The sequence below is a fragment of the Glycine max genome, chromosome 3 (genome assembly GCF_000004515.6).
Source record: "Glycine max cultivar Williams 82 chromosome 3, Glycine_max_v4.0, whole genome shotgun sequence".
NCBI lineage: Eukaryota > Viridiplantae > Streptophyta > Magnoliopsida > Fabales > Fabaceae > Glycine > Glycine max.
The window spans coordinates 36,154,543-36,182,086 of NC_016090.4; the positions used below are offsets into that span (position 1 = coordinate 36,154,543).

Here is a 27,544-nt window from a genome sequence, read left to right on the forward strand (position 1 = left end):
TAAACTTGTAGCGTGTCCATTATTTTACAAAATTGCTTCAATTATACTCTTTTTGTGAATTTGGTTAAGTTGACACCACCAAGGCACCAACCTTCACGAATCCAGATCCGCATCCATCACCCAAACACCATACCCAACCACCTCTGTCTTCTTTCTAGATATGATAATATTGATTTGGGATGGTTAGGATTTTGATTAAAAAAAAACTCACCACTAGGTCGATCCTATTAATTATTAATATAATTAATAAATACTTTACGTTTACATGAATATTATAATAAGTATTTTCAAGATTGTTTATGAAATAAAATGACTTTTAGAAATTATTATAACTTTGATTGAGACATGCATCTTATTTTATTGTCTTATATATTAATCATTTGCTTAATATTTTATTTTATTCCTTTTGATATATATATTTCCTTATTTTAATTTTAACAACTAAAAAAAACGAGGAAGGAAACATGAAAATCGCGCGCTTTTTTTGGGGGCGGTTTATCTGAAATCTCTATTCTCCTAATAATGTCAATGCACAGTAGTCTCTCATCTTCGTCACTACTCCACGATCCTATCTGCGACGCCGCTAATATCAAAGTGGGGAGATTCGTATTTCGTAGCGCTATCCACCTCCTCTTTCGTTCATGTTAGTTATGTTTCCTCTCCTTCTTTCTATTTTCTACAAATTTGTAGGGTTCATGAATCTTAGGGTTTAATTCATTGGTAGCTTTCGATTTTTGTTCTCATTTCAACTTTTAGGGTTTTCACTCCCAAGTGCTTGAGCTTTAATGGAGTCAGTCAAGCCTTTTGTGTCGGATTTGGAATTTAATTTAACGTATGAGCTATGGAATTTATTTCTCTTATGATATCGTTTCTCTTAGCAACCGATCTATTCATGGCTTCAACCACAGAATGGTTTTCAGTGTTTGAACTTAGAACCGTATAATTGTCTGTGAATGTCACAGTAAAATAGATGATGGAGGAAGAATTCCATCTTCTCTCTCGTACGCGAAAGCGGAACCATCTTCTATGAATATTGAACCAATGGAGACTCCCCATCGATGTCATACTTTTTGTATTCCTGTTTTTTCATTACATAGAGTGACATTGGTAGCTTTCAAGATGATTTTCTTTCATCATGATTGTGTTACTTTCAGAATGCTCTAACTCTTTGGTCCTTTTCTTGTTTAATCTATTCCCTGTGCCATTTGAATCTTCTCCAACCTATCATCTGTTTGGATTTGCTGCTGTCTGGATGTGTGTTTGGTCTATTTTATCTTTTTCTTACATTTGTTATTGATTTCTTGGGTTCTGTTAGGATAGATTTTGCTGTGTTTGTTATTGTTTGGTTAAGCTAATTTGTATCAAACTGAGAGCATAACGGAACTAGCTTAAATGATTTAAGAGGATTCACTTTCTTCCTGCTTTGTAGTCTTTTTCTCCTTTTTAGTAATTTTTTCCCCGTGAAGAAATAATTTTGACAAAGGCCATTGTTTTGACATATGATTGATTTGTATCATACCTATTATTCATGCTTAAGCATGTTCACTCCTCTATCTTAACAGTCAATTTCATCTCTGTAAGAACTTATGCCTTCAAGAAAGCTGGACAGACAAACAAAAGGAAATGCTAGAGGATGAGACTGGTTATGGATTTATATCTATCACTTCATTCTTTGTCAGGTGCTGATTACACTTCCCTTGCACACTACCCAAAATAGTGTCTAATCTCCTACATTCCCTCCTTGGTTTCTTAATGTGTGCTATCATGACACCGCTAAGTTGGGAGATGAGCTAGTGCAGATCATCCTTGGTCCAGGTCTGGAACCTGGAATTTCAAAGGTCTTTCTTGAGTTTATTTGTAACTATACCTGGATACATTCTATCAAGTAGAGTCACAACCTTCAGCTCTATTTTTGGTGCAGTAAAAGATGTTGGAGTCCAACATTTTCCTCCTCCAAACCCATGAGCTTGACAGGTAATAATAACAATTAGTGATTAACTAATTAGTTAACCATTATGCATTGTTCTCCTATGTAGTCTAAAAGATATATATTATGTAATTAATTGAATCAACATAAGTAGTTTCATTTAGGGATGCCAACAGGACGGGGAGTACTTCCGTGTTCCCCGTCCCTACTCCCGAACTAACCTCCTGTCCCCGTTCCTGATCCCCGCGTGGGGGATTGTTTTTCCCTTTTCCCGTCCTTGCGGGGTCCTGCAATCCCCGTGGGGCCTCGAAATTAAAAAAACATTAATTATGAATTCTAATACAAATAAATTTAAAAAAGACTGTTGTTATTTTCTTACTTGATATGTTGTATCAGTGTGTGCAATTGTGTATGCGTTAAGTGATTAAGTGTATTAAAAAAAATATAAAATCAATCTTTAATATTTTAATATTTAAAATATAAAATAACAATTAATATAAGAGTAATTATGTAATTTTCTTGGGATGGGACCTTGCGGGACGAGGGGTGTGATCCCCTACCCCGCCCCCACCATGCCCGTGGGGAACCATCCCTGTCCTTGTGGGAAAATATTCCCGTCTGCGGGATTCCATACAGGGCAGTCCCCGCGGGGATCCCGTTTGCGATTCAAATTGACACCCCTAGTTTCACTATTTCTAGTCATAGCTGTTGGGGATTGGATGATGAGGCCTTGTCGGGTACTACAGTTGGTGTCGCTTCATTGGTGGGCATACAAGGAAATATTGCTTCCTAAGAGAAATAGGAGGAAGAAGCTCAATGAAAGGCTTTTTGTGCTTGGATCGGTGGTTCCTAACATTAGCAAGGTAAGCACCATGCATGCCTTAATTTGGTGGTTGATTGATTAATTAATTAATCATAATTAGCTATTACTGTTCATCTGGTGTGCACATTTATAATTTTGAATTGGGTAGTAGAAGAGCAGGACTACTTCAGTAATTGGGAGTGTTGTAGAATCATGTGATTTTGTACCTTTCTTTTGTTGTGTGTTTTTTAAGAATTGAAAAGAGAGAGAAGAAAAGGGTTAGGCATGTTTGTCTGTTTGGTTTATAATGAATAATGGCATTGTTTGTTGCATATGGATAAAGGCTTTGATTATTAAGGATGCTATTGAGTAAATCTAGCACTTGCAAGAGCAAGAGAAGATTATCCAAGCTTAGATAATGGAGCTTGAATTGGGGATACCAAAGAAATGTGCAAGCTATGACTTTGAGCTGGAGCAGCTGCCTGTGGTGCTGTGGTCCAATAAGAAGATAACAGAGCATCTATATGATTCTGTCAGTTAAGAAGCTCAATGAAAGTCCTTGAGGTTAACCCAGCCACTCTGTGTCCTTTTTCTCTCCTGTATTATTGATGCTATAAAAATGCTGTGTGGGGGTATTGTTAATTTGTTATCGTGATACTAGGAAGATGATGTGGCGTATTTTTAATTTATTCTTGTTCATTTAAAGTTTAGCTTGAATTTTTAATGGGGACGAAGACTGTTATGCTAAGTTTGACATGCAGCAAAAGGACACAGACACAGTGGTGAAACTTTGCGAGGTGTTCGAATCTTTGAAGGTCAAGATCGTCACTGCCAACATCACTTCGTTTTCAGACAGGCTTTTGAAGACAATCTTCATTGAGGTTAGTCTTCTTAGCGCTCCTTTCCTTCATGGCATCTCTTTCCAAATTATCATATAATAATAATAATTCCACCCTTCAAAAAAATAAATAATAATTCCACCTCTTTATTTATTCCCATTAAATTAGTTTTGTAAATTAGTTGGCGCGCGTGAGATCCGGGGTTTCAGCTTTTTACTCCGAATAATAAATGAGCACAATGTTATATATCAAGTATATTATAATTATTATATAGTAAAAAAAAAATTGCTAGAATTAAGGCCTAAATGCTTGGGAACTAAGTGATTGGATTCCTTAATGTTTCACTTCATGAAAGTACTGACTTTTTTTTAGTTAAAATTGTTAATAAATACCAACAAGTTATTGGTATGAGCTGAGTTTCATCTTATTAAGTAAGATTTTAAATTTAAATTTTTATAAATATAAGAAGTATAGTTGAGATTCCATTGAAAGTAACTAACAAGTTCTTTGGTGGGATAACAAAACTGAAGGATCCTTAGTACCAATGTTTGGAAAAAAAAAACTGTTAATAAATGCTAAATTTAACCAAGTTGAAAATGCAACTTTCAAGGGTTCTAAACCACCAAAATTTATATATCATGTTTTGGCAAAATACTGGCGGTCACTTCAAAATCTGTTTTTTGGCGCACCTAGATCTGGGAGTTTTTTAGTCCCTTTGTGACAGTATTTAACTATCAAAATTAGCACCTTTTTCTTGACTCCATACCAAAAACAACATCTGTGATTGCAAAACATCACATTTGTTCTGTAGTACACTCGTTATCTTTATACTTTTTCCTCTTAATTTTTAAATTATTTTTTATCAAATTATTAAAATAATATTATATCACAATATAAATTATTTATCATAAATCTAAACTATAATTCATATTTTAGAAATGTTTTTTTTTTTATTATAAATGGACGCCATTTTAGGAGATTCAGGCCCAATATATGACAAATTAAGGGGTATTGCTTTTTGCACTTCTCAAGTTGCTTCTTGAATTTTTTGGAATATTTTTTTACCTTTCGATTGGTCTATTCGGAAGATAAAAAGAAAGTGCATTCCGGAATGTAATTTTACATATCAAATTGATGATTCCTAAAGACAAAAAGGGAGTCCAGGAAACAAAAATTAAAAAAGAAAATGATTGTATATTATTTTTATATTATTTAATGTTATTTTGATAACTAAATAGAAGTTATTATTTTATTTTACATCTCTTTTTGTTCAAATTACGACATCACATGATTAAAAAGTATTATCATATTAGTTGTTAGTTCTTTTTTTTTTTTATGTATCAAATCTATCATAATAGTTTTAAAATATTCTTTAATTTTTTTTAAAAGATATGCATTTTAAAAAAATAATAAACATAAACAAAAATTCAAATTATAAAGGAATTAAAACTAAATGTTAGTATATCAATAAAGAATAAAAATATATGTAAACTTCAATATTAAATGATATTTTACCAATGATTAATCATAACGACAAATTAGATCATTTTCTTTGAGAGATAATATATAAAATTAAATTAAAATTATAAAATTATAAAAAAAACTGTGATGGGTTCCTCACATGTTCATCCAAATAGGATGAAATAAAACTTACCATGAGGGTCGTTTAAAAAATTTAAAGGTTTGTTTTAAACTTGAACTTGGGATGGAAATGGGGATATCAAACTTATTTTCAACATGTCTATGTGATGATGATTTAATATTTACCAAGATCATTGTAGATGACAAAATTTTCTGAATATTTAATATAATTACATTCCAAAGACTCAATAATGTTTTTATGTACTTTGATATCCTATAAAGTTATTTTTACTTATAAATTGTATCAAATAATTTTAAATAATCATATATTAAATATTTTTCTTGAAAAATATTCATATTATGAGGCTCAAATTCTTATACTAAAAACTAATTTAAATTTAATTAGTTAGTATAATTATTGCAAAATAAAATTTTGACTATATGTTTAATAATTTCATGACTAAATTGCAAATTGGAGTCCCGTAGTTTTTCAAATCCAGGTTTTGGTTCCCTAGTTTTACAACTTGGCTATTTTGGTTCATCTATTAGATTATTAATAATAGTCACTTTTAGTGGAAAATGACGGGGACGGGGCAAATATACCCAACCTCAAATGGAAACAGGGATGAGTATAAAATTGATCTCCAAGAACAATCAAGAGTGAGGATGAGGACGAGGACGAGAATTGGATTAGAGTAGGGATGAGAACAGAGACTGACATGTCCATCTTTTTCTTATATTATTATTATGTTTATTCATAATTTATTTTATTTCTTGGTTTAATTTTATTGAAAAATGAGGTTGGGATCGAGGATGAAAAACGACATACACTTCCTCATCTTATCTCATTGTCATGCTTATTCATAATTATGACTTATATTTTTTTTGTTTTACATAATAACAAATTTGAATAAGATTAAAATACTTTTAGTTTTTAATTTTTTTTCTAAATTAAAAAAAAAACTTTGATATATTCAAATGTCTTCATTAATTAAATTTGTCATATAACATATTACTACATAACAATTTATTGTGTCCGTCTTTTTATTGTTTTTTGTGATATATTAAATTTGTGTATTTTTAATTTTAGTTCTTTTAATATTTCAATTTATCTTTTGTAGTTCTTATAAGTTCATGTTCACAGGAATCAAAATTGTATAAAAGCAAAATTACAGAAATTAAAAATGAACTCAAAAATTTATTGAGACCAAAATAAAAAAAAACATAAACTTACATGAATCAAAAACAAAAACATATTTAACTAAGAAAATATACTGCTTTTACCTTATGCTCCGAACAGACTCTTCCATGCACATTGATTCGAAGAGAGAGAAAGACACGCCTTGATTGATTTGCCTTTTTTTTTTTATTATTAATATCATAATTATAATTTAATATTATAATAAAAACTCACACTTTGAAATGGAAGTGCACGTGGTGGTAACTTTATAATGACTAAAAACTTAAAATCAAGTCTGGCTGAGAACACATAGACGATGTTTTTATCTCCGCCACCCATTGCAAATCCAACTGCCTACATTGTCTGTGTATGATACAAGACCCATCTTGTGCACCCTAAATCAATCAAAGATACAATACAATACAATACCGAAGTTTAGCTAGATTAGTAAGAACATATAAATATTCCATCTAAGTATTCCCCCCTTGTGAACTGGTGCTGAAGAATATGAAATAAAAAATAAATAAAAGTAGATGAATTGATATGTTTCAATTTTATTAAAAGCAGCTGTGTATGGTCAATTGGTCATATTCCCACGTAAACCATTTAATCAGATTATATTGAATTCGTTGCTTGTGTTTTGTTTTGTATTTGCATTAGCGTTCACGTGAGCAATGTTAGTGATACAGGTTTCTACTAAAGAGTTGTATTATTATTTTAATAAATATAATATAATTCAGGCGAACATCACTTTATTTTATAATAAAGTCTTTGAAACCAGGGGCGGAGTAAAAACATTGACTCGAGTGGGACCAAGAAAAAATATAATTTATTAATTAAAATTTAAATTTTTGAAAGTGTAAAATATGTAAAAAAATTTAATGTTATATATATATATATATATATATTTTTATAATTAAAAAATACTAACTTTATTTCTTTATATAAAAAACTAACCTTTTTCTCAAATTCATTTTCAAATATATTAATTTTTCTGCCAGGTAAGATTATGAACAACTTGTTTGAAAGAGTTAATGATCAACTTGTTTGAAAGAGTTTATGAACAACTTGTTTAGACTATCGTAAAGGCATCTTATAATTGTTTCATATTTTTAGCCTATTTTCATAACTTTTCCTAAATAAGAGATGGAGTAACTGATATGGAGCTTATAAGTTTGGAAGGCACGCGGTTGGAGTGGCTGTTTGATTTCGCGTTTTGACAATTAATTTTAGATAAATTTTTACATATTTAAAATTAATTATGAGTTGAAACAATTTTAAGTAATATTTACATTGGATTCAAAATTTTGTAATGAACTTTACTTTTATCTTGATTTTATAATAAAAACATTAAACATAAATCATATCATTTCAAAATCAATTCTTTTAATATTCAAACACGCACGGATGATAATAGATGTATTTATTTATATTTTTGTTACTGTTTACTTTAGATAATACGTTGTTTACATTTTTGTTCTAATTTTTCTTTGCATAAAACCAACAAACAATCGACCATCAATAATTTGTACACTCATTTAATGTTTTAAAATGGAAATTGTTTTAGAGTGCGATTGGGTAAATAAGTAAATTAAAGATTTAACGAATAAGTGTTTATCATGTATAAATTATTTTTATAATAGATGAGAAAAAACTATTTTAGTAAAAGTTATTAGGAATTTTCGAAAGTTATTTTAGAGAGTTTATTGAATTAAAATAAATATAATTTATACATATATCATAAATGAATTTCAGTACCACTTCGAAGAATTAATCTTTAACTTTCGAGAAAAAGATGCTTTGGTTAAAAAAAAATACATATATCATAAATTGTTTGCATGAATTCTCACTTATACCTAAACAAATAAGCCCTTTCAAGTTATTATTGCTAAACTAAAAGTAAACAAGTACTTATTTCATAAATCTAACTTAACTGTCTATACAATATTCGAAATCCCGAACTAAGAATCATATATTTGCATTCACTTAACGTAGTCTTGATACCCCAATCCACTAACAATATTTTTTTTATATTATTATTATTATCATCATCATCAAAATGCCTGGCTTGTAAATGAAATGGATTTGGACCAAACTATCTAGTGACGTGCGCAATGAAATCATCCAGTTCCGCGCGAGAAACACCCCCTTCATCCTTGGACCTGCGAATAGCATTTTTCAGGTTCATTGCCCTTTGTCTCATCTCATCACCTTCTTTTGTTGCCATCAATCTCCTCACGGCATTCTCAACATCTGATGATGTCACCAACTCGTCCCTGTGGTCCCAGTCCTTCACAACCACCCCAACTCTGAGCACTTCTGTTACCAAAACCCTGTTCCTAGGCTGGTCAGAGTGCATAGGCCATGCTACTATTGGCACCCCCATTGTCATGCTCTCCATGCAAGAGTTCCATCCACAGTGACTCATAAACCCACCAGTTGAACTGTGACTTAGAATCTCCAATTGGGGTGCCCAGTCTCTCACAACCAACCCCGTGCCTTTCACTCTCTCTTCAAACCCCTTTGGAAGCTCAGCAGTTCTCACGCCATCCTCATGGAACACATCTCCCTTGTCAGCATCCCTCACCACCCATATGAACTTTTGCTTGCTTTTTTCCAACCCGTTTGCAACCTCCTTGATTTGCTCCTCAGAGAAGCATGTTGTTGTCCCAAACGACACATACAAAACTGACCCTGCTTCTTGCTTGTCAAGCCACTCAACACTGAAGTGCCTTGTGTTATAGACTCCCTTCTCAATGGACAAAGGGTTGAATGGCCCCAAGGCCCAATGAGTCTTGCTACTAATGATCCTCTCTATTAACTCCAAGTAAGGACTCTCAATTGCCCTTGTGGTGTTGTATATAGTCCCTTTGCTGAACTTATGGAACTCATACTGTGAAGTGATGAAATCTATGAATTGGGTTGTGAAGCACCCTTCAAGGGAAGGAACTTCAGGGATGATGTGGGACACTTTTTCTACTGGGGGCCTCCCCATTGCATCCCAAAAGTACAAGAACATGGTGAAGGCAGAAACACTGTGGAAAGTGTAACTCTCACAATTGGGCACATGAATAGCATCTTGCACCACAGATGCCATGAGGGAGTCATAGATGACAACGACCCTTCTGGCCACAGTTGAAAGGGATTGCAAGAGTGCATACACGGGCTCACGGAGACTCGTGGAGGCCACGAAGGAGGGTAAAAGATGTGAGGGGAACCTTGTTTCAGCATGTGGGTTGGGGGCAGGGGAAACAAAAGGAGGAACATTGAAGTCGTGAATTTGAATGTTGTAAATGGAGTTTGGGTCCCAACCTTGGGCACGAACTATGACTTGGCGATTGTGGGTCTGCGAACCTACAAAATGGACGGGTATGTTGTGTGCCAAGATGAGGCGAGAGAGGTGGAGAAGCTGGTTGAGGTGCCCTTGTGCAGGGAAAGGCACCACAACCACCTCCACTTGGGTTGGATGGAACATGTCACTGTCGTGGCTTTTCTTATTATGGCTTCTGTAGTTGGAAGCCATAGGTGAACTTTGAAAGCTAGAAGCCATTGAAGAGTTGTAGTAACAGAGATAAGGTAGGTAACTCTGAGCAATGCTAAGTAGGTATGGCATGTTCGATATTTATAGAAACGAAATCAATGTTGGACACCACTATTTTCCGCCATAAATTATGCTAGGGAAATGCTAAAATCATTTTCTCCCTTCTACACGACGGTTATTAAAATTTATTAGGACTCATAAACTATGTACATCTAATTTAATATTGGGAAAATATTGGTAAATATCTATCTCGATCTACTTAACAAAGTAGAAAGGAAAAGAGAAAGAAGTATATCTATAAAAAAGACATTATGATGTGACAGAAAACCAGTAAGGATTGATGGAATGTACATAATATGTAAAAGTATCCACATATTATTACTCCTAATATTTAATTAATGAATTTTATTCATATTTAATGTTTTTTTAAGAAATTTTAAACTAATGGATAATGTGTTAGAAAGTACTTATTACACTATCAAAGGTTAGAACTTAGAAGTGATCTGTATGCAGGAGATTCGATTGGTATTTCAAACCAAAGATGGGAGAATTTATGTTGTTCGCTGCTCGTAAACAGATTCTATTGGAATTTCAAATCAAAGGAGAGAAAACTTAGGGTGTGTTTGGTTTGTATTTTCATTTTCTATTTTTATTTCCTGTTTTTATTTTTTGAAAACTGTTTTTATTTTCAAAAGATTAGGATTTCGAAAACATATTTGGTTTGCAATATAACATTCTCCTTTAAAGTTGATGACGCCTAGAATCCCAAAGAAAGAGAGAGAGGTACCTGACGGCGAGATGTGACAGTGGCAGACGACATCGACGTCGGAGCTAGTTTGGTCCGGTGGTGGCGATTGCAGTGTGTTGTTGTGTGTAGCTGTGTGGCTAGGTTGCGGCAGAGAGTGGGTCGCGGACGCAACGAAGAGTGGGTTGAGGCGTGACTGTGTTAGGTGTCAAGCTCAAGCTGTCGTGACGAAGAGGGAGTGAGTGAGTGGGTCGATTCGAGGCCGACGTGTGTGAGGATTAAGCAGCGAGCACTGTGGCAGCGACAGAGACATGAACTCACGGAGAGGGAGCGGCACCTGAGGCGGAAAGTGGTCAAGTGGGTCAATGAGATGTTCTATATTTTTTGTCGAAGGAGAGAAGCGTATGAAGGAAAGGGAATAGCAAAAAACATTGAAAACGGGATCCTATTGTTTCCATTTTTTGGTTTGTTTGAAAAAAATATTTTTGTTGAAAATGTTTTCAAAAATCCAACCAAACACATTTATATCACAATTTTTTATTTTCAGTGAAAATAAAAACAGGAAACAACTAAACCAAACATCCTATTATGTTTTCAACTAGTAGTAAACACTCCTCTAAAAGAAAACTATTAGTAATAAACAGATATGAATAGTAACAAATTAACTATTGGTTAAAAATGGTACTATAAATTTTATCTCAAAAATCTAATTTAAAATACACGAGTCCAATCTTTATCTACCTGTTTATCACTGCATAATTGCATGAATGCAAAGTGTCTGAGCAGGCCGAGAGTCTATGCAGGTGCTGCCATTAATTGAAAAGAATCTGAGGTTCGTAGTCGAACGTAGTAGATATTAGGGAAGACTTTTAAGGATAAAACAATTAAAATTTAAACTTTAGGCCTATTACTATTTATTATTAGTTTTTTTATTATAAAAAAAACACATGTTTACTAAAAAAGTCTCACATATCACTCTATTGTTTAGAATAAAAAAATCTCTTAATTTTTATTTTAGGCCTTTGTTGGACCGGCCCCGATACTAGGATGATAGTAACATTGATCTCTCCCTCAGTTTTCACTTTATTATGGTTCCTTGTTTAGTTCTGCGTAACAGGTGATAACATCGGTCACGTTGGTGTGGAAGTTATGGTGGTGTGTATGTCTGTATCTGAGTCATCCTATATTTATTTGTCCCAAATGGTAGTTGTACTTCTCAGAGGAACCCCACCTCGATATTTACATTAATTACATTTCTTTCTTTTTCACCCTTTGACATTTAATCACATGGGAAATGCCTTTACACATCTTTTCATCTTTGTTAGTTGTGAGTTGTGACTACGGCCCATGTGCTTTCTCAGAATTTTTTAGGACAAATGTTTATGACTTTAGAGAAATTTTATTTTTACAAGATATTTGATAAACCAATGAGATTCAAATTTTAATCTTTTTATTTGGAATGAAGAGGAGATCGTAAAGATTTATTTCGTTTGAGAAAATGTTTCTAAGTTTCATTTTTCATTTGTACTGATAATTAAACATATTTTCTGATTGAGTAAAGTATTTTTTATTCTCTCTAAAATATATGTGAAATTTGAAATTGATCATTCCAAAAGCTTTCGTTCAATTTTAGTTCCTCTAAAATTTTATTAATGTTCCTGCTCATTTAATGTGTTAATTCTGTTGATAAATCCAGTATGTTCATCCAGTGTTTTAACATGCATCACTATCATTTAAATTTTTTTATAAAATGACTTAATAGGATTTATGTTCAACCTTGTATGCCACGTGAGCAAATTCATTAATGAAATTAAGATACTGAATCAACAATAACATATTGAAATTTTAGATGGTATGAAATGAGAGGGACTAATTTCAAATTTCCCATAGGAACCTAAAACATACGTTATCTTTACTTATATTACTACTTCTACACATTTTTATTTATTTTACACATTCAATTTTTGTATTAACTTTATTGAATTACTTATTTTACTAATGAAAACTGAATTTTTGGTTTTTGAAGGAATTCAATTGTCTCTCTAGGATCTTTTATGATTTTTTTTTTCTCGTATGCACAGGCCGCACTTGTCTTTAAACATGTTTTAAAATGACTTAAAAATAAATGATAAAGTATATTTATATTAAACATTAAAAAAATATGGGATAAATCTACTTTATTAAAAAAAATCAGAATTAATGTCATTGCCAACCGATGTTGACGAATTTTTGCATTCATATTTAGGGTTAATTATGTTTTGGTTTAGTAATTTTGTTTGAATTTTAGCATGTACTCCACGTTGTTGGGGTCGACGATGATGGTGTTTCGGAGCAGGTGGATGTAGATGGGCACACCAATTGCAGAGTGTTTTGGACCAGCTTCAAGTCAGAAAGGCTAGCGAGGTGAAAGAGATGAAAACATACTGAGGATGAATTGTTCTAAAATTCGCAGCCACTTTTAAATTTGGAAACAAAAAAATTTAAAACAGAAAACAATTTTTTAACTTATCATTTATGAAAACTTAGCATAAGGATAAAAAAAGTCATTAAAACTAACTTAAAGATAGTCAAATTAAATAAAGTAAACTTAATTAATTTTTTATTTTTATATTTAAGACTACCAAAAATGTGTTTTATTTCTTATATTTGAGATTAGAGTGAGTATCATTTATGTTTTTAATTATTAATTTATCTATTATTTCTATACACTACTCCTATAAGGTATTATTAATTAAGGATGGATTTAGAGAAAAATATTTATTGTAATACTGATTTTATAAAATGATATATGTCTTAAAACAATTATCTTAAAAACGTATTTGTTAGTAAAATTTATTAGAAAGTATAAAATTATAAATTAAACCTATTAAATAAGATAAAAAAACTCATAAAATTTATATTTTTTAAGTAAATTTAATTCTCTTATTTATGTAACCTTACGAATTTGATTATTTATACTTTAATTTAGTAAATGAGTTTTTTTTTTTTAATTTTATTATTTTAATCCTCAACTACAAAATTAGACAGAGTGCTTTTCGACGTTATTTAGGTGTATCATTTAAAAAAAAAATTAAAAGCTCTTTTCTTTCTCTCTCTTCTCTCGTAAGGGCTTGAGACCAAGCCCCACTCAACCACCACGCTACTCTCTCTGCTCTTCTTCTACCTTTCAGGGTACTCTTCTTTCCCTGCCTCAATTTCGGATCTTGAACTTCTGGGTTGCTTTGCTTTGCTTTGTTTTTTCCTCTACTGGGTCGATCTCTATTTCTCCAAACCGGTTTAGACGAATGTGAACTCTACCTTTTGTTTTGTTTAATTTCTGTGTATTACGTGTTAGCCTTTCAGATCTAATCGAAATCGTATACTAATGCCCTTTCTTACAGATAGCTTATGAAAAAAAAATTCACCTTTTGGGGGGATTTTGGATTTCTAATAAAACGTTGATCTTGTGCTGAGATCCGATTTGGTCTACACGAGCCTATTTAAAGTCTGTCTAAATAAGTCTTTGACTAACTAATTATTTTAAAAGTTAATAAAATACTAACTAAAAAAAGAAATTTATAAAATTATGTATAAATAATGTATAAATTCAAAAATAATTAATAAATAAAATCATATTGAATTCAAGTTAAAACACAAAGTATATCAAAAGAAAATGAAAAAAAGAGCATAATATTAAAAAAATATATAAATTAAAGATAATTTATACTAATATAATCAAATAAAAATATTTAAATTGTTTGAAAATATCTTTACAAAACATTTTTTTCTTTGAAATTATTAATCTGGTTTGCATTATCCTTTTAACTTAAGTTTTTTTCTTTTTGAAAATTTTTCAAGTGAACTCTCTAAGTATTTTATGTCACTTCATCCGGTCATCCATAATTTCATAAAAATGGTATAGATAATAGTTATTATTATTATTATTATTATTATTATTATTATTATTATTTTAAACAAATCGACTTATCAAGTTTAACACATTTTTTTTATAGTTTAGTTTTAACTTTTTTATCTAAAAAAGTTTTTTAAAAAACTTAAGCTTGACTTAAAAAGCCAAGTCGAGCCTTGAATAGATCGAGTCAAAGATCCTTGACAAGCGGCTGGACTTATTTCTATTACCATCCCTATTAGTTGATCAAAGGATTTTTGTAAATTTTGAAGAGAGAGAAATGAGTTGCAGAGGTGCATGGGAGAGAGAAAAAAGCTTTTAATTATTTTTTTAAAATCATGCACTTAAATAACGTTTAATAAAAATTTGACACGTATTATAAATAATTTCAACGTTCAATTTTGAAATTAAAGACTAAAATACCATGATTGAAAAAGAAAGAAAGAAAATTCAATTGATGAAAAAAATGGGAGAGTATAAAGGAGAAACAAATCTGATTAGAAACCTAACTCACGTGTGAAATTTGATGATAGGCTATCCCTCTTGCTTAGTACCCCAACAGACATAACATGTTTGACCATCACAAAATGTCTGTCCTTGAGAGCAACACACTACTACCCATTTTTTGTACTCATACTATCCAATATCTTCTCTCTCCCACCAGACATTTGTTATGCAATTAATGTCGTGAAATCATGTTTTTTTTTTTTCATTTGTGAAAATTCATTAGCAATTCCCACTCAACAACATCATTAGTATAAAAAAAATTACTACTTCACAAATAAACTATTTTATGATTAGAAAAATATGTGTCCTTGAAAAAATTTATTATACGTTATAATTAAATAATAATATAAAATGACATAAATGAATATATTTATGTGATATTTTAAACACTTTTTTATTTTTTTAACAAGAATATGTTTTGAAGTATTTATAATTTTATTTTTTAATTAAATTTAAATACTTGTAAGTTTTCTATCTATAGATCAATCATTTTAATTATATTTTTTGCTTTCAATTATTGTATTGATTACATATTGTGTTTTTTATATTCATCTTATACTATGTCCTAAACGATTTTCAATCAAATTGAAAATAAATTAAAAATAACATACTTTTAAATATACATCACCCTTTCATTAAGCTAATTAATGTAGTGATTAACATATTTGAAGTATATAAAATTAAAAATATTAAGACTAAGAAGATTTAATTCAGTTGATTGAATATGGTGTGTGTGTTTTAATTTCTATGAATAAAGGAAATAATAGAAAATATTGTGAATAGATTAATGATTAAAATGAATAATTTAATATTAAATAATAATAAAAATAAATTTAAGTCAAAAACAATAAAATCTTGCCATGTGCTTAGAAGAAGAAAAAATAATAACTTCTTATCTTATGTAGAAAAGATTAAAAAAAATCTAATAAATATTTAAGAAAAAAGAAAAAACAATATAAAAGCTAAAAGTTAGCAACTAGTATTTTAAGAAACATTATTTAAATTATGTTCGATAAGATATTTTATCTAACTATTAGTTTTTTTTATTAGCTGAAAAACTTGTTTAAACAAACAAGTTTTCTTAGTAGCTTTCAGCATCTTTTTAAACATTATTTGAAGCAATATTTTTTAAAATGTTAACTTTTAATTTTTTATATTTTCTTCATTTTTGTATCCTTAATGACAAAAAAATAATAGAATTGTGTTTTATTTAAAAAAGGTAATAAAAAAATTTGATAAAAATATTAAGGATAAAAGGAAAGAAATATAAAAAACTAGAAGTTAAAATCTAACGTTTTAAAAAATATACTTCAAGTAATGTTTTTAAAAAAACGTTAAAAATTACTAAAAATACTTATTTACCAAACAATCAAACAAGTTTTTCAACTAATAAAAAAAAGTTAGAAATTAATCGAAATATCTTGTCAAACATAATCATATTCTAATAAGTTAGTTTTTCAACTTTCAGCTTTTAACAAGTTTTTTAATCGCTTAGTTTTTCAATTAGTTTTGTCGAACACATCTTTAAAGAAACATCCAAAATAAGTTTGTTTATCAAATAGTCAAACAATTTTTTCAACCAATAAAAAAGGTTAAAAACTATTTTACCTAATATTTCTATCATTAAATGTTATAATAAGTAGAAGTTATATATATTGAAAAAAAAATAACTGTGATTATATATATAAAGGATATACAACTTTGTGTAATTATTTTTTGTCTCCATATTTTTTTATATTATTTTATCTTTATTCATACTAAAATATCAATATACAAAAGGGATACAATTTTGTGTAATATTTTTTGTTTTCACATTTTTTTAAACCTTTTTATCCTTATTCTTAATAATATTAAAGTTGTAACAATAATTAATCTTCTTTAAGTATATAGATTAAAACTGACCCACTAACCAAAATTATATAACCACTCACTAACCACTCTTCACTCTCATAAACAATTTTACCTTTAAATCATTTCTTAGATTTTAAAATTTTCTTTTAACTTAGATTAACTTCCCACTACTTTTATATTATTAGTTTTTTTTTATTCTATCATTTTTATTGACTGTATTTAATTTTTATTTTTTTATTATTTAAAAAATTTTAAGTTCCGTGTCTCTCTTTCTCTAATATATATGTATATATATATGAAAATTTCATTTTCATGTAATGAATGTGGGAATAATAGATAATGTCAGCTTACATAAAAACTTAACCAATAAGTTGAAGTTGCTATTAATTAATGAAAAAGAAGTTATAAATTGATTAACAAGCGTAAAATTTTTTTATATAATCATTTAATCATATTCTATCTAATTATATTCTATCTTGAGAATATATAATAAGTTTGTTGACTTTTAAAATAATTATTTATAAATTAATTTAAATGTAAAATCATTTTATACCATCAGTACATAGATATTAAAGTCTTAGTTAAATCTTAATCATTTAAGAAAGAAACAAATTATATAAGGCTTAATCACACAAGTAGAAGTTAATTATATGATTATCCGCTTAATAAATGTAAAGCATATAATCAACAATTGAAAGAAAGATTTAACCTCTCATGTAAAAGCCATTTGAGTCAAGCAAATGAACCAAAATAGACTTCATCAAAGAGAAATTACACATAACTAAAAATGGTTGAGACAAGTATTAACAACATATATTTTTTAATCAAGTAGTTTAGAGTTTAAATCTTGTAATTTTTAGATATGAAATAAATCAATTTAAAAAGATTGATTGTACTTTAAAGCCTGAGGCAAAAATTTGTCATTATTTCCAACAAAGACCACTTCATACTAATAACATGATTAAAAAAAAGAGAGAGAAAGTGCACATATACAATATCAGCTCCTGGCTTAAGCAAAGCCAAAAATACATTGAGAAAAACGACTACGCTCTCCGTGTTTAGGGGAAAACTGTTTCAAAAGGATGATATTGTTCAGAAGGTGTTGTTTCACACATGGTCCTGGTTGAGACTTGAGACACTACGATGCGTCTTTCCAATACTCATTTGCTCAATGGTTGTCTAATCCAGGTTCGTGCACCCTAGTATAAGTGTGGTATTTTTTCTGCTGCTGCTGCTGCGACCCTGTGACATATTTTCACGGGTGGTTTATTTTGGCAAACATGGAGTTTCCACAAGACGGAGAGGGAGTTGCGCATGATATTTCTTGGGATTTGTGAGGGCATCTCTAATAGGTATTCTTACACCCTTATCTTCCATGTAAGATCTGATTTTACTAAAATCTGTTGTTAGAGTAAAAGTATTGATCTGCATGTGGAGATCTGTTTTTTATCGGAACAAACAAGATCTACATGCGGACTCAAAAAAAAATTAATATCTTTTTTTACAAAATTAAAAAATGATTAAGTAGTTTTAATTATTTTAAAATAAACATTAAAAGGTGAGTCCAGTGATTTAAGATCATAAAGTTTGATTTTCTATTAGAAAAAAAAAATTAAAAAGATCTTCAGAGATGCAACACTACTAGGTTAAAAAAAAAATGGAATAAAATCACAAAACATGATCTTCTATATGCTCTTAATCTTGTTATATTGAGGGGCAGGGGAGCATTTATTGTTGTTTATGGTGGGGCTTATTTTGTGGGATTCTGATAGAATTGTTAGTTATAAACGTGTAAGTTGGCTGTGTAAATATATGATGTGGTTAAAAGGTATTTATGCTATCGATCATAAATACAATTGAACCACAATACTGGGTTGGTTCTAAACATGGGTGGCAATAGCCATGTAGAATACACTTCAATTAATGTCTTCTCTTTGGTATCTTTCTTCTATGAAGATTTTGAATCTGATCTCCGAGCAACGTACAACAAAACATAAACAAAATTGAGCTTGTTTTTTCAAAAGCGTGACACATTATTAATTGTTCAATGAAACTTAGGGAGTTGATATGAGCAACAAGAAAACCCCCAAAATCTTGTGAATTCCTACATGGGACCTAGTGTAGAATATTTAGATACAAATTAATTAAGTTTCCATGTCCATCAAAGGATCAATATCTTCATAATAAAATTACACTTTTCTCATATTTAATTTCAACTTTTTAATTTGCTAAAAAGATTGTCAAACAAGGCGACTGAAGCAAAATCTTCATCTCTTAAGGGTTTGTCATAGACAAGCAAGTTGACAAACTTGGAACTGAAATCAGTGGAGCCCAACAACATGGTGATTTGGGGGAGCAAATTCTTTAAGCATTAATTGCGTCTTCATTCGGATTGATAGAGCAAGTGGATAAAGACCGTAAGAATAGTAGTATTCGAAATTTAGAGTTTTAATATGGAGAAAATGAAGAAATTGGTGATTGGAGAAATAAACTTAAAATTGTAGCGTGCCATGGAAAATGTGATGAAGGAAAATTCAAAGAATAAGTCGAGAAAGTCAGTAGATATGTTAAAGAAAATGAGGAAAAAATGATGAAAATTGGACTATATAGAAGTATCAAAAGAATATGTAATTAATCACTTGAGTTTGATAAAATGTAAAAAAAAAAAAAATTAGAATCGTGAGTTTGATACAAAGTTGAGGAACATATATAGAGTCTAAAAATTAAAAGAGAGAGAGAGAGACAGAAACGTATTGACAATCATGAATTTTTTCGTTATGTCAGTTATGGAATATTAGAAGTTGGGTTTTGTTTTAAGAGGGACTTTTGTGATGGGTTCGGGCATTCATTATGAGTAGTCTGTTGAAAGGTTCTTATATACCTACTGCTAGGCAGTTGTAAACTTATCATGCCTTAAGCAAATTTATAGTGAACACAGTTCTCTAGAAAGAAAGAGCTATAAAATGGACTGAATGATTAAGAAAAAAAAATGTAGATTTGATCATTTTTATTAACAAAAAATTAATAATTAATAACTAACATTTTATCATAATTTTCTTAAAAAAATCTCTAAAAAGTGGATCATTTTCTCTTAACATTAGAATTGGATTCTCTAATTGGATGAAGAACTATAAACTAGGGATGGATCGATTCAAGAACCCATCCTTGATTCCACTCAATCAATGTAGTAATATGCTATAATTTGTAATTATATGTGGTTTTGAAAATTTTCATTTTCTTTAAAATTCGTCAAATTTAACTTCCTATGCAATGCAAATTCCTAACTTTCTACAATGCAAATTTATCCATGCAGGAAAAATCAAATAGTTAACTGGATCTTTTTTCTTTTTCCCATTTTCTATCATGTTTCATCTATTTCTTTTTGGTTTATTAAAGAAAATAAAAGAAAAGAAGGAATTAATTGCACGTAATGTTTGACACACTTCCAACTTACTTTTGATGTGGTCCAGAATTCGTGGTTTAACCTCGAGGTAGATGATGTGTAAAGGGGTTGAGATGATCAAGGTGATGCTTCATTTGATTCATTCAATTAAGCAACAAGTACACTATGGTGGCCCAAGTTTAGGTGTGCTCCCATCGCGTTATTTTCATGTTTCAATGCATGTTTATAATTGGTATAAATAATTGAGACTAATTTTCATATAGTTAATGGTGGAAACTTTTTCAATTTGTGATATTTTAATTTAAGATTTACTTGAATTTTTTTTAGTATTTTTATACTTTTGATTCTAAGTAAATGTGTATTTAAATGTTGATAATGAACCTTCGAACACATAAATTAATTAATGTAAATTTGTTTTAATTTAATTAAAATTTCCAAATTTAAGTATTAAATATATAATTGTATTAAATAATTAGAAGGAGAGTGTCATCCTCCGTCCTCCATAGTGGTCATACCTTATTGATAGTGATCTTTATGTATTTAACATGTTAGGTGTTATAAAAATTTTATGTAATGTGCTTCAATATCCCAAAAAGTTATTTATAAGAACCTATTTATATTTTTTTCCCCTAATGATCAAGAAATCTGATACAAACATCAAAACATCCGTCGAGTTGTTCAAGATCAACAATTTAAGATCTTGACATATGTCTTAATCTAAGGGACACTGGATAATTATTATCTCTGTCTCTAAATATAATACTTTTTTATAATTGTTTCTTTATTTTTATAAGATTTTTTTAAGTGATCTTGTACATTATTTTTTTACTAGAATACCCTTAATTTTTTTTACAATAAATATATGTATTAAAAATATAATATATTCTTTTAGAAAAATTGGATGAGAAGACTAAACATATTATTTAATGAAGTAAAAATTAATTGAGTGAAAGGAGAAAGATGATGAATCCCAATAATTTTAAGAGTGATTTTGGAAAAATAATAAAATTTCTAATAAATTTAATACTATTAACTAAATAAATCAATTTTGTTAAAGAATATAAATTAGTGAAAAGTCTTATATTTAAAAAGAAGAGTAATACTAATTGTCTTCTAACTTAGAATTCTTGAACCTTGTCTTGAATTTTTCTTTACTTTAACACTCAGTTTTTTTTTTTATTAGACTTGGCTTCTTTGTATCGACTTTAAATTAATCCCTTCTTGAAATCTTCCTTATTCTTTCAATATAATTTTAATCTATAGACTTCAAATATCATGATCTTCCAAGAAAATACTCCACTAAAAGTTATATATTAACCAAAATTTCCAACTTAACATCAATTTACACTTTTACCTCTTGTTTCGTGACCATAAAAAAAGAAAGAATTGTGTGGAAGTATAGCTTTAATTTCAATGTGGATTCATGCCTTTATTTCTAATATACTAAATAATTTTAATTCAATATTTTTTTCTATTTCATTCTCTTCTTCTTCTTTTTTTTCTCACGGGTCACAACCAACCAGTAACACACTTAAAATCAAGAGTGTGCAAATATCAATTTAGTAAAAAAAAAATTATTAACCGATTTGATTTAGAATCAAACCGATTTTAAAGAAATGCTTGTAAACTAAATTGATTATAAATCAATTTTAAAGTAGTTTAAGAACCAAATCGATTTAAAACTAAATATATTTTTATAAAAATAATTTGGTTAATTGAACTCTTTTTAGAACAATACAATTTTTTTTCCAAACTGTTTCAAATAAAAACCAATTTAATTTGGATTCATTATTAACCAGTTGAGTTTTTACAACCGTACTTATTACTTTAAAGACTTAAAGTAGTAAGTTGCAGTCTTGACTTTTGAGTGAAACAACACGTGCAATTGTAAATTCCATTGTGTAATTTTTAGTTGATAGACATACATGACAGATGACAGATAAGAAACTGCAGAGATAGAGATTCACAAGAGCTGTTGTTGCTTTTAACTTACAGTCTCCACGTGGCTATTCCCCACCTGTACGTGAGTAGTAGTTGCAAAGGTTTTTCCGCATGGGAATGGAACCATCACTTCCTGTAGTTTTTTTTCTTTCAAAAGTTTTTAATCTTTAACAGTTAAAATTATTAATTTTTTATTAACTCATGAAACTGATCCCATATCATTAAAAATACTATGCTCAAATAACTCAACACATGTTGAAATGAAATCAAAACATTAATGGTAACGATTAACGATAATAAGATCTAGACATCTTAACAAGCAAGTGTACGACTTAATTCGATTGTTTCCAAACAAAGATTTGGGAATGCATTTGAGTTTTTGCTTACAAATATTCAAAGTGAAACTAAATTTAGAGTTGTTATCAGATTATCACTCCTTGCTTTGTCCATCACATTAGGAGGTATGTGATTTCTAGTCCTCCAAATAAAATAAAATAAAATAAAAATACATTTTTAGTTTTTCAAATTAAAAAAAAATGTTTGAGGGATTAAAATATGTAAATTTTTATTTGAGGATAATAAAGATATTTTTTTGAATTTGAGAAACTTCAAAATACAAACTTTTATTTGAAAAACTAAAATAAATAAATATGTTGATTTGAAGGAATAAAAGCATAATCAAGCTTTTTATCTTTATATTTTTATGATAATAAAACTCTATCTGCTATCTACAGGTAGAGAACCTCATCCTAATGGCATATAAACGAATGAATTGACACGTTCCAACATGAGGGGATGATTCCACTAGTTGTGATTATAAGTCAGGATTACATTTGGCTTCAAAATAATAATAATGTTGAAATCATACAAGTGCAGACATTCTAGATAAATATTCCACTCAAAGCTGCTATGTGCTAGCTTTATGTGGAATATGTATGGCTAATTGGATATTGGTACTTAGATGCAACAAAATAATGGTTCAGATAGTCCCTCGCGTGGGAGGAATCCTTTTTACTCTGTAGTGTAGAGTCTAGAACCACAACATCATTATCATTTTGTACTTTGTTGTTTATAAATTTGTTGAATTGAAGGCCACACAAAATATCTAAGAATTTCAAAAGAACTGGTATGTTCTTTTGGTACAAAAAACAAAGAACTTCAATCGATACTTGGTTTGAATTCATCTCGTCCAATACTTATACAAGCACCTGCAATAGAGTGTCTTATACGTTTACAATCTTTTCTTTTCATATTAGACTTGTTTATATTTTCAGTCTCTTAATTTAGAGGTTTATTTTTTTTAATTTCCCAAATAGAAAATTACAATTTGTATTCTCTCAAATTCTAGAGAGATTAGAAAAACAATTTTTTTTAAATTGAGAAACTAAAAATGCAATTTTTATTTGAAAGATTAATAAGCAGACCCTTAATTTAGGTGACTAAAAACATAATTAAACTTTTATATTATTATAATTTTAATATATTTTTAATTTTGTTTATTTTTTAAAATATATATTAATAAATATGTATTTAAATATTTACACACACATATTAATAAGAGATACTGATAGCAAAACAATATATTAAATTTCATTTTATAAAAACGATGGTTAACATTAGTTAGAAAAGGAAAATAGATTTGTGAATATTTGAATTGATAAATTATAATAAACAAAAAGATAAGATGATACTTATTAACCGCTATCTAAAGATATATTTTGTGATTAAATTATATAAAAATTGTTAGATTTTTTTCTCTTTTATCACTTCTTTTTGTGTTTAAACAGGTGAATTTATACTATTCTGATGTTATATTTGTTACAGGAACACAGAGTAAAGAGGAGTTAAAGATCTGAAGACTCTCCCTCAACGTGTAACACTCACTCAGCTTAAATAAGTAACATGAAGAAGTCAAATATCATGTGAAGGTGCGATTAGCGCAGGTCGTGCGCTAAGTGCGTGACTATTGACTCACTCGCTAAACGTGACAGTCACGCTTAGCGTGAGGCTTCATAAATTTTAAGCAGACTTCACCTATAAAAAAGGGGGAAACAAATGAAAAAGACACACAACTAGACACTAAAGCTCCACGAGATTAGAGCTTCCCATAGAGAGCAAAGGCTAGAATTTGTGTAGGAATAGGGGAAATCAACCATTAGGAGTCACTCCTCCCTCCTATCTCCAATCTTCTTCTCTCCCCATCAACCTCTTGCAATTATAAAGCCTCTCATGACAATGAGATGCTAAATCCCCCATTGTTGGGAGTTTAGCAATCAAACACCCGTGATGTAATTTCTTATCTATTATTTATTTAATGTTATTTTAATTATTAGTGTTTCTTTTTATGCTTAATTTCACTTATTATGATTTGATAACTCGTATTCATGTATCTGTTTTAGGATTTAGGCATTGGAAAATGTTTATCTTCTAAGAACTAAGAAATGACATCTAAATGATTATGTCTAGGAATAGAATGATATTGTTTAACCTGTTTTATGCATTTCTATTTCTAATGTAATTTACTTAGTTTATTCTCATAAGGGATTATGAGAGATGTTAAGTAAATTAGACTTTTTTACTTGAGGGATCATGGTTAGAGTAAATGAGTAGATGTATGTAATAATTGGAATAATATTAAATAGAGAAAAATTATTAATATTACATAAGAATAGTTTTGGGAAACTAGGCCCAACATATTTGGATTCTAAATCAACCTTCACATCACAACCCTGACAGTGCTTATTTTTCTTGCTCTTGCCTGTTTTAGATAATTGGTTTAATTTTATGTCAATTTACTTCTAATTTTCCATCTCTCAAATCTTTTAATTGCTTGAAATTGAAAATACATCAATTTAAATACAAACAAAGTCTCTATAGACTTGACACTAGAACTTTCATTTTATAATGATGAACGGCATTGTTTGTTGCATATGGATAAAGGCTTTGATTATTAAGGATGCTATTGAGTAAATCTAGCACTTGCAAGAGCAAGAGAAGATTATCCAAGCTGAGATAATGGAGCTTGAATAGGGGATACCAAAGAAATGTGTTGAATTGAAGGCCACACAAAATATCTAAGAATTTCAAAAGAACTGGTACGTTCTTTTGGTACAAAAAACAAAGAACTTCAATCGATACTTGGTTTGAATTCATCTCGTCCAATACTTACATAAGCACGTGCAATAGAGTGTCTTATACGTTTACAATCTTTTCTTTTCATATTAGACTTGTTTATATTTTCAGTCTCTTAATTTAGAGGTTTATTTTTTTTAATTTCCCAAATAGAAAATTACAATTTGAATTCTCTCAAATTCTAGAGAGATTAGAAAAACATTTTTTTTTAAATTGAGAAACTAAAAATGCAATTTTTATTTGAAAGATTAATAAGCAGACCCTTAATTTAGGTGACTAAAAACATAATTAAACTTTTATATTATTATAATTTTAATATATTTTTAATTTTATTTATTTTTAAAAATATATATTAATAAATATGTATTTAAATATTTACACACATATTAATAAGAGATACTGATAGCAAAACAATATATTAAATTTCATTTTACAAAAACGATGGTTAACATTAGTTAGAAAAAGAAAATAGATTTGTGAATATTTGAATTGATAAATTATAATAAACAAAAAGATAAGATGATACTTATTAACAGCTATGCATAGATATATTTTGTGATTAAATCATATAAAAAATTTTAGATTTTTTTCTCTTTTATTACTTCTTTTTGTGTTTAAACAAGTGAATTTATACTATTTTGGTGTAATATTTGTTATAGGAACACAGAGTAAAAAGAAGTTAAAGATCTCAAGTAATATCACGTGAAGGTGCGATCAGCGTAAAGAAGTAACATGAAGAAGTAAAATATCACGTGAAGGTGCGATTAGCACGGGTCGTACGCTAAGTGCGTGACTATTGACTCACTCGCTAAATGTGACAGTCACGCTTAGCGTGAGGTTTCATAAATTTTATGCAGATTTCACCTATAAAAAAGGGGGAAGCAAATGAAAAAGACACACAACTAGACACTAAAGCTCCACGAGATTAGAGCTTCCCATAGAGAGCAAAGGCTAGAATTTGTGTAGGAATAGGGGAAATCAACCATTAGGAGTCATTCCTCCCTCCTATCTCCAATCTTCTTCTCTCCCCATCAACCTCTTGCAATTATAAAGTCTCTCATGACAATGAGATGCTAAATCCCCCATTGTTGGGAGTTTAGCAACTAAACACCCGTGATGTAATTTCTTATCTACTATTTATTTAATGTTATTTTAATTATTAGCTTTTCTTTTTGTGCTTAATTTCACTTATTATGGTTTGATCACTCGTATTCATGTATCTGTTTTAGGATTTAGGCATTGAAAAATGTTTATCTTCTAAGAACTATGAAATGACATCTAAATGATTATGTCTGGGAATAGAATGATATTGTTTAGTCTGTTTTATGCATTTCTATTTCTAATGCAATTTACTTAATTTATTCTCTTAAGGGATTATGAGAGATGTTAGGTAAATTAGGCTCTTTTACTTGATGGATCATGGTTAAAGTAAATGAGTAGATGTATATGATAATTGGAATAGTATTAAATAGAGAAAAATTATTAATATTACATAAGAATAGTTTTGGGAAACTAGGTCCAACATATTCGGATTCTGAATCAACCTTCACATCACAACCCCAACAGTGTTTATTTTTCTTGCTCTTGCGTGTTTTAGATAACTGGTTTAATTTTATGTCAATTTACTTCTAATTTTCCATCTCTCAAATCTTTTAATTGCTTGAAAATTGAAAATACATCAATTTAAATACAAACAAAGTCTCTATAGACTTGACACTCGAACTTCCGTTTTACTTTTCTATTTGGGACAATTTGGTTGACTTGTCAATGAGTTAACAATACTTGCGTAATAATCCTTTTTATTTTTAATAATGCAGAAAGTTTTGCACTTTTTAATTAGTTATTAAATATGTCGATTTTAAGCTTCTTTTTAACTTGTTTTTACTGATCAAAAAACTTATTTGGCCTAGTAAACAAGTTTTCATAATAACCGAGAACATATTTTGAAATGCTAGTTTAAGTAGTGATCTTTTAAATGTCAATTTCTAACATGTTTTTTAATACACCTCGATCCACCTTCCACAAATCCCTCCATCACGTGCCATAGCCCAAAGCGTAAGAATTTGATCTCCTTTTCGATTGCACAAGTGTTGACAATGAAAAGGAACACCAAGGCACGGTGTTAGTGTCGATGACAAAGTGGTACTCGATGATAGTGTACTGTAGGAAGGAAGGGGTTGTCGAAGATGGAAGTGTCATGAGAGGA

At 29.5% G+C, this 27,544-nt stretch overlaps 2 protein-coding genes across 33 annotated transcripts; one reads left to right on the top strand and one right to left on the bottom strand.

Annotated features, from left to right (window-relative positions):
* Window positions 1-425: 425 nt before the first annotated feature.
* LOC102668755 (transcription factor bHLH27-like) lies at window positions 426-20,670 on the top strand. 32 transcript variants are annotated; one of them, XR_005890737.1, is made up of 8 exons: window positions 429-643; window positions 1,582-1,815; window positions 1,922-1,974; window positions 2,627-2,790; window positions 3,073-3,293; window positions 3,491-3,610; window positions 18,051-18,214; window positions 20,333-20,667. XR_005890737.1 is itself a non-coding variant. In XM_014773754.3 (6 exons), exons 3-6 carry the CDS (start codon window positions 1,962-1,964, stop codon window positions 5,846-5,848), a joined length of 423 nt encoding a protein of 140 aa, XP_014629240.1. In that variant the 5' UTR covers window positions 426-643; window positions 1,582-1,838; window positions 1,922-1,961; the 3' UTR covers window positions 5,849-6,087. The 32 variants fall into 32 exon arrangements, 9 of the variants coding, with proteins under 9 accessions (XP_014629240.1, XP_040869965.1, XP_040869966.1 ...); XR_005890738.1 differs by lacking the exons at window positions 18,051-18,214; window positions 20,333-20,667 and adding exons at window positions 10,384-10,487; window positions 10,618-11,627 and having other exon boundaries at window positions 1,563-1,838; XR_005890733.1 differs by having other exon boundaries at window positions 1,563-1,974.
* LOC100799527 (zeatin O-glucosyltransferase) lies at window positions 8,224-10,287 on the bottom strand. The gene has a single exon (XM_003521117.5). The coding sequence runs from the start codon at window positions 9,940-9,942 to the stop codon at window positions 8,425-8,427; it is 1,518 nt and encodes a 505-aa protein (XP_003521165.2). The 5' UTR covers window positions 9,943-10,287; the 3' UTR covers window positions 8,224-8,424.
* Window positions 20,671-27,544: the final 6,874 nt, after the last annotated feature.